The 7,167-nt window shown below is 31.7% G+C and overlaps 1 protein-coding gene across 1 annotated transcript in view; it reads right to left on the reverse strand.

Annotated features, from left to right (window-relative positions):
* LOC111711749 (tyrosine-protein kinase transmembrane receptor Ror2) overlaps window positions 1–4,634 on the reverse strand; it is an 8,846-nt gene extending 4,212 nt beyond the window's left edge. Inside the window, exons 1-5 of the mRNA XM_023486174.1 lie at window positions 4,476–4,634; window positions 4,286–4,337; window positions 2,753–2,793; window positions 2,183–2,236; window positions 642–737 (exon numbers count right to left, since the gene is read on the reverse strand). Of these exons, the coding sequence (XP_023341942.1) occupies window positions 642–737; window positions 2,183–2,236; window positions 2,753–2,793; window positions 4,286–4,337; window positions 4,476–4,505 (273 nt within the window). The 5' untranslated portion in view covers window positions 4,506–4,634. The remainder of the gene's footprint in view (window positions 1–641; window positions 738–2,182; window positions 2,237–2,752; window positions 2,794–4,285; window positions 4,338–4,475) is intronic.
* Window positions 4,635–7,167: the final 2,533 nt, after the last annotated feature.

Below are 7,167 nucleotides of genomic sequence, written 5' to 3' on the forward strand. Positions count from 1 at the left end.
GAAAAGTATACTGAACAGAGGCTAGATAAAACAGTCAAAGTTTGAATTATGAAAGGTTTACACTATCAGGTTGGAAAGGGACTAAAATATTTGAGTTTTTTGCAAGACCTTAGAAAGCTGGCTTCTTTTTGTCAAAATACAAATTGTGTGATTTCAATTTTTCTAGAAATTAGATATTCTTTAATTTGTAGGTGTTGATTAACACTAGAATACATCACTAATTATTTTATGTTGCAAAAAAAGGACGCCCTGAATACCATTTTTATCTGAACATCCTGTGGTCTTATCTAGTTTATCAGTGGAAATGCATCTGATTGCGAATTGAAAATCCAAACATGGTAAATTGGTTTCCTTCCATAGTTTATCTTTCTATACACAAAACCGAAGAAATATACATTCTGAGATAAGTTGAATGCATACAGGATACAGGATACAGGATACAGGATACAGGATACAGGATACAGGATACAGGATACAGGATACAGGATGTAGGATACAGGATACAGGATACATGATACAGGATGCAGGATACAGGATACAGGATACAGGATCATGCTTTAAGACTTTCTCATATGTAAAAAAAGGAAGAGAAAAATTGAGACTTTGAGTTCGTTGAAATCTCTATTTGTCTGTTCTATGACCTGAGCAGCTGTCCTGCAAGGTTCCTGCAGCTTGTCGATTAGTTCCTCCTGTAGTCCACTAGTAATCTCTTCATTTAACCAACCACCAGCATTATCCTAGATATTAACTCATTAATGCCAATTAGGTAGTTTCTTAATTAAAATGATCTTTAAATTCAACGGGCATGGTGTTGCATTAAAAGGCTCGAAAACATCAACCTTTGTTAAAGGGCACCCTGTACATTTACAAATAGATATGTTTTTCTTCAAAACAAATCCAGCGTCATTGTTCACATGAAGGGCCATAAAGAAGTCTTAACAATTAATTGTTTAAAAATGTGAAACATTCCTGAAAGCGTTAATAAATTCTGCATTTTATTCTCACACTTTGTTCCGAATTTCGAACACTTTGTTCATAATTTAGCACACTTTATTCCGTATTTCGCACACTTTGTTTCGAATTTCGCACACTTTGTTCATAACTTCGCACATTTTATTTCGAATTTCTAACACTAAGTTAAAATTAGTACAAATCAATCAAAATTTTGCTTTGCCAGGCTTATACAATCAAAATGATGAACATTTTTAGTTAAAAAGATAAATTATCAGATTAAAATGAGTTATTACTGAAGCTTATATTTTTGAATGAATTCAATACATTACTAATCTAATCAATTCATAGCTTTCGTCATTTTCATATTTAAACCAATTATGAAGTTATGAAATTATGAAATTATGAAATTATGAAATTGGTTTCAAATTCATCAGCAAATTGTCTTTCATGGAAAATCTGTAAAATTAATAACAAAATTATTTTGGAATATTTTTCAGCTTTGAAATAATTTTAAATGCATTTCCAAGCATGGCTTCTGTAGTTACATTATAAAAACTAGAGGCAATTGATTGATTTCTGTAATATTTATATTTTATACAATTACGAAATTGGTTTAAGATTCATCACCAAATTGTCTTCCAAGGAAAATGTTGGAAGCTAATAATAATCTATTATTTTTTGATGAAGTGTTTATTGCATAATCAATCTATATATAATAATAAACTAAACAGAAGGATAAGGTCAAATTTAAGCAAAATTACTGGTTTGAATTTGTAACCGTGTAGTTCCTCTAGTTTTGATTTCACGCACATGCTTGGGAAAAGCTAATTTATTTGGTTTGCATGTTAGAAATTCAAAACATTTTTGTATTTTTTCCTAAATACCTACTAAATACCTACTCAATACACTCAATACCTACCCAATACCTACTCTATACCTACTCTATACCTACTCTATACCTACTCAATACCTACTCAATACCTACTCAATACCTACTCAATACCTACTCAATACCTACTCAATACCTACTCAATACCTACTTAATACCTACTCAATACATTTAATACCTACTCAATACCTACTCAATACCTACTCAATACATACTCAATACCTACTCAATACCTACTAAATACCTACTAAATACCTACTTAATAACTACTCAATACCTACTAGATTTACGTGACATAAGAACTTGAAAGAAAAGGCTACATTCATTATCCTAAAATACCTGTGAGATATCAAACCAAACCAAACCTCTTCCTTGGAGGTGACTTCGGCAAACCTAGAAAAAAAATATTTAAAAAATTTCCATTTTTCATTTTATGATCAAAATTTAAAAGCTCACTTCACACTTGAAGATTTTGTTTGTTTTTGATGTAGAACAATTGGATTTAGTCAAAGTAAAAACTGATTTGGTTTATTTCAGTTTAAGACTGATTTGGTTTGGTTCAGTTAAAGTCTGATTTGGTTTGGTTCAGTTAAAGTCTTATTTGGTCTGGATCAGTTAAAGTCTGATTTGGTTTGGTTCAGTTAAAGTCTGATTTGGATTGGTTCAGTTAAAGTCTGATTTGGTTTGGATCAGTTAAAGTCTGATTTGGTTTAGTTCAGTTTAAGACTGATTTGAATTGTTTGAGATCAAGTCTGATTTGGTTTGGATCAGTTAAAGTCTGATTTGGTTTGGATCAGTTAAAGTCTGATTTGGTTTGGTTCAGTTAAAGTCTGATTTGGTTTGGTTCAGTTTGCTTTTGTCAGCATAATTCATAAAAAGATTGGTTCGGTAAAAGTGATTTATTCTGACCTTTCCTGAGTATGGAGCACAATACCCTCCAGCAGCACCTTCTAAAATATTAATTTCTTTAGATTATATAAATATTCTGGAGGTACACTCCCCCTACCCCTCTTTAAAATAAAGTGGGGGGGGGGCACTTCTTTAGTGTTGTCCCTTCTAATTTACGCTAAAAATTCAAGAGCTTTATATAAAGATATCAAAATCCAAAAGCACTTTAAAGCGAATTACTAAATTTAGAATTCATAAAATCAAATCTAGCTTTTTGGCCTATAAACTAAAGGCCCGATTTCAGCGTTCCATTTGAAATAAAAAATATATGTAAATGGTATAATGGACATCAGAAGCATATATTTTACATTTTGATTTTTACTTCAATTTAATCCGTTTAATCTATATAATTCTCTATATAATTCTAAAATACGCAGGATTAAAAGTATAAGTTTTCAGAGGCTTAGTTTGTTGATTCTAAAAATTTATTTAAAACTTACTAAAATTTATACATTTAAGCAGAGAGTTAAGTTTAAACATTTTATTTTGCGGAAACACATTTCATATTCTTGAATTATGAATATTCTATTTTTTCTTTAAATTTGGACAGAACCATCTCAGAGTTTGAAATCCTTCTCAATCTTTTATCCAAATCTTTATTTTAGATAATAAAGATCCGACAAGAATGTATTGATATTCATGTATCCACATATTTAAATATATTTACATATATAATCTCAAAATGTCCATATATATTCAAACATATAAGTACATTTTTTTGAAATATATTTTTAAACTTTTGTTTCTTTAACTGAAAAAATTTAAAATTTACCCTTAAAAAAATCATTGAGAATTTTCCCAACTACTTCATAAAAACGAAAGCTCTTTATTGTTAAAAAAATGTAAATGTCAAAAAAAGTATTTACGAGTTCAATTTTAGAGTCATTAAAAACTCTTTGAGCAAAGTTTTTGGTGAAATTTATTGAGAAATTTTGTAATTCTAGTGAGAGAGTGTAGAGTTGGGATTTGTTTACAAACGATCTAAAACTTAAACCATTGTAAGTTATTTGACCATTACTTGTCCTACCGAGACAAACTACGAATTCCTGATGGATTTATGTGTGGATTGAGAACTGATAAACTTGATGCAACTCATTCAGATCAAAGATACTGGTAGTCTTGGACGATTCGGGCAACCACTTCCTTGGGGTGGGGGGGCAGAACATTAAACATTTTATAGGGTGGCCGAAAAAGCATGATTGTTAATTTTCCTTCTTTTTGAAATCGTCTCTCGAGATTTTCATTGTAACATCCGTGGTTTTAGACTCTACAGACTTTTTTTTAAACAACAATGCCGAATAAAAATCTGTGGCCCGTCGAAAAAAAAATTAGACCCCTCTGTGGTTTATTTTAGCAACAAACATCCACGGGATTGTTCTTGGCTGAGGTTAAAAGTTTCCCGGCAAAGCTGGGTTCTCAAGCTAATACAGTTTAAAAAATGTGTGTTTGAACCCTAGACCCCCCAATCCTAATTCTTTTCTATTAAAATCCCACCTTGGTGTTCCTGCTCTGCTCGTTCCACATAGATCATAAAACTTTTTGTATCCTGAACAATACATTCAAAATTATATATTTGTATCATTAAACATTTGCAAAATTAAACGTTTGCAAAATCAAAAATTCGCAAAATTAAGCATTGCAAAATTCAAACATGGGTAAGTAATTGGGTAAGTACTAAGTATACCTGGGTAAGTGTATCGGTCAGTTGGTTCATGGCACTGCAGGTGTAGTTCCCGGTCTCCTCCGCAACTATCCTGAGCAAGCTCCTTGAGTAGTAGGAGAACGGTTTAGATTCAACGCCTTTCTCAATCTAGAAAAACAACAAGAATATTTATCAAATTAAAATACAATTCTTAAATTGTTTTAAATATATTCTACATTCTGCAAAATATGCAGTTTACATATTTTTTTCTGATATAACACATGCAGTTATTAGACTTTTTTAGCGATTTGATAATATTTCACTAATTTCTGGATGAACAGTTTAGTTCAGTAAAGTACTGTACAGTAGACTGCAGTACAGTACAGGACATTGTTTAATGTTCTGAAATATATTTTACAAAATATTGCAATTTTAACAATGCACATTGATACCAAACAAACGAAACTGATTATCTAGAAAAAAGTTGTTGCAAGATCTGAATTTTAATATATGTTTTAGCTGTGATCATGGGATGCAGGGTAATATCTATTCTACGATTGTTACAACTAAACACGACAGTTCTAATTAAATACAATTTAATCTAAAACTATATACAAGATGCAAAGCAATGAATATTTTTAAAGTTAAATCTCTAAGTTGGATTCAATGTAAATGCCACACAGCTCTGTATGTATTTACGGATAGTATAAAAGTGGTTCATTTTCATAAAACTTTAAATACAAACTCCGCATCAGGAATGACCTGAGCCGAGTACAAAGGAACTGATTACTGGGCTCAAGCTTTCATTTTTAATCCGTATATCTTTGCCAGCTTTTGTCAGAGATTAAAATATCAAAAGTTTACAACATCCGGTTGCAAAGATGTAGGGGCGAACCATTTGCTTAAAGGGCGAGTATTCAGTTTGCTTCAAGGGGTAAATTTGAACAACAGAATATTTTTGGGTAAAACATGATTCATATTTAAACCAGTTGCATGATCCGAGCCAGTGCAACAGGTGAATTCAGTTGTACAGTCCAGTCTGGACTACCAGATGTAGAGTTGACCCAGCATATTTCATGCAACAAATGTAGCCTAGCAAGATCTACAGCATGATAATCTTATAGCATCATCGCGGATTTTTGAAAATTATTCTTAATTTTCTGTGTGCAGTTTCATCTTTTGACTGTGGATGAAAATGATTTTAAATATAAAAAATGAATGCATAAATTTGATGAATGTATAAATGAAAGGATTTAAGATGGGTGAATGAATATTGGAATGAAGATCATAGAAGAATGAATTTCCAGATTCAACAAATGCCAATTAATCTGAGTCTATGGCTGTTTCATTCTGATGGTAATTAAATGAACTGTTTCAAGTGTTCTTCCATTTCAGATTTCCAAGGGAACCCATTAACCTTTATCTCATCAATAAAATAGAAGATATCTTCGTTTTTCTGGTTTGAAAAGTGTTTAATTCTAACAATTTCCTCCGCTATTGTTTCTATAACAGATGCCAACAAAAGTTTCCGATCTCTTCATCTTTAAAATCCATTAAATTAAAGTCTGCTAGATCAAGTAATCAAAGTTTTAAATATCAATAATTTACACCATCAGGTTGCAGTGATATAGGGATTAGAAAAGGTTGGTTTGTGGCAAGGACTCAATTCCGTTTACAGTAAACTCAAATTCACTACAAACCTAAAGAAGGTAAGTCTATAAATTGGCGGCCTGCAGAATCTGTGAATTTATTCATCTTTAGACGTTGAAATCTATGCTTGAAACAGGACCTTGATACTAACATTATAAAACTGCATCAATTCAAGCAATTGCGCTTTTTTATCTAATACAATCTCATCCCTTTTTCAACCCGTGAAACATGTGGAGGGTAAAAATGAGTGTTTTGAACAATCGATAGGATCAGTTAGCCCAGACAAGGGATCAGATTATGGACAAGAATCTATAAACTATTTTTCAAGAACTCTGAGTTATGATATCATTCATAAAAGTGTGGTAGGAATGGATTTAAGTTTTTTTTTAAATAAGTGTCCATAACAGGGCCAGAACCAAATGGAAGGGAAGGAAATCTGACAATTTTGTTTTAACATTGCTGAACTACGTACCTTTATGAGGAATGTTGAATTAACCTTAATTAGTTCAACTATCTCTCTTATTCATAAATTTCCATCTCTGATATTTCAAACAGATGTCTATGTCTCAGTGTTGGGTCGTAAATCATTCATTAAAGTTTTTTTTTGTCNGGGGGGGGGGTAGTAAAAAGGAACGCATATTGGAGGAGAGAAATGGAGTAGAGGATAACTGAAGGCTTTTGAGGGATTGACGTGGAGGGGTTTAAATTATAAGTTAAAAAGTGGGAAAATAATAGAGTGAGGAGAGAAAAGGAAATAGAAAGGGAGGATAATGGGGGAGGGAAAAAGAGAAAAAAAAGAAAGAGAAACAGGAAGACAAGGAAAAAGGGGAAGAATGAGAAAGAAGGGGGGGGGAGGTTAAAAGTATAACAAGATAAGAGTGGTTTCGACAGATGCCAGAATTATAATTAAATTGTGCAATGCAGAAGAAGGAAGACAGGGAGAAAGTATTAGGGGTGGAAGAGTAAAATAATATTATTATCATTATAATGAAAATATGTAGACTGGATGGGAGAGTAAAATAATATTATTATCATTTTAATGAAAATATGTAGACTGGATGGGAGAGTAAAATAATATTATTAT

The sequence above is a fragment of the Eurytemora carolleeae genome, unplaced genomic scaffold (assembly GCF_000591075.1).
Source record: "Eurytemora carolleeae unplaced genomic scaffold, Eaff_2.0 scaffold1072, whole genome shotgun sequence".
Lineage (NCBI taxonomy): Eukaryota > Metazoa > Arthropoda > Copepoda > Calanoida > Temoridae > Eurytemora > Eurytemora carolleeae.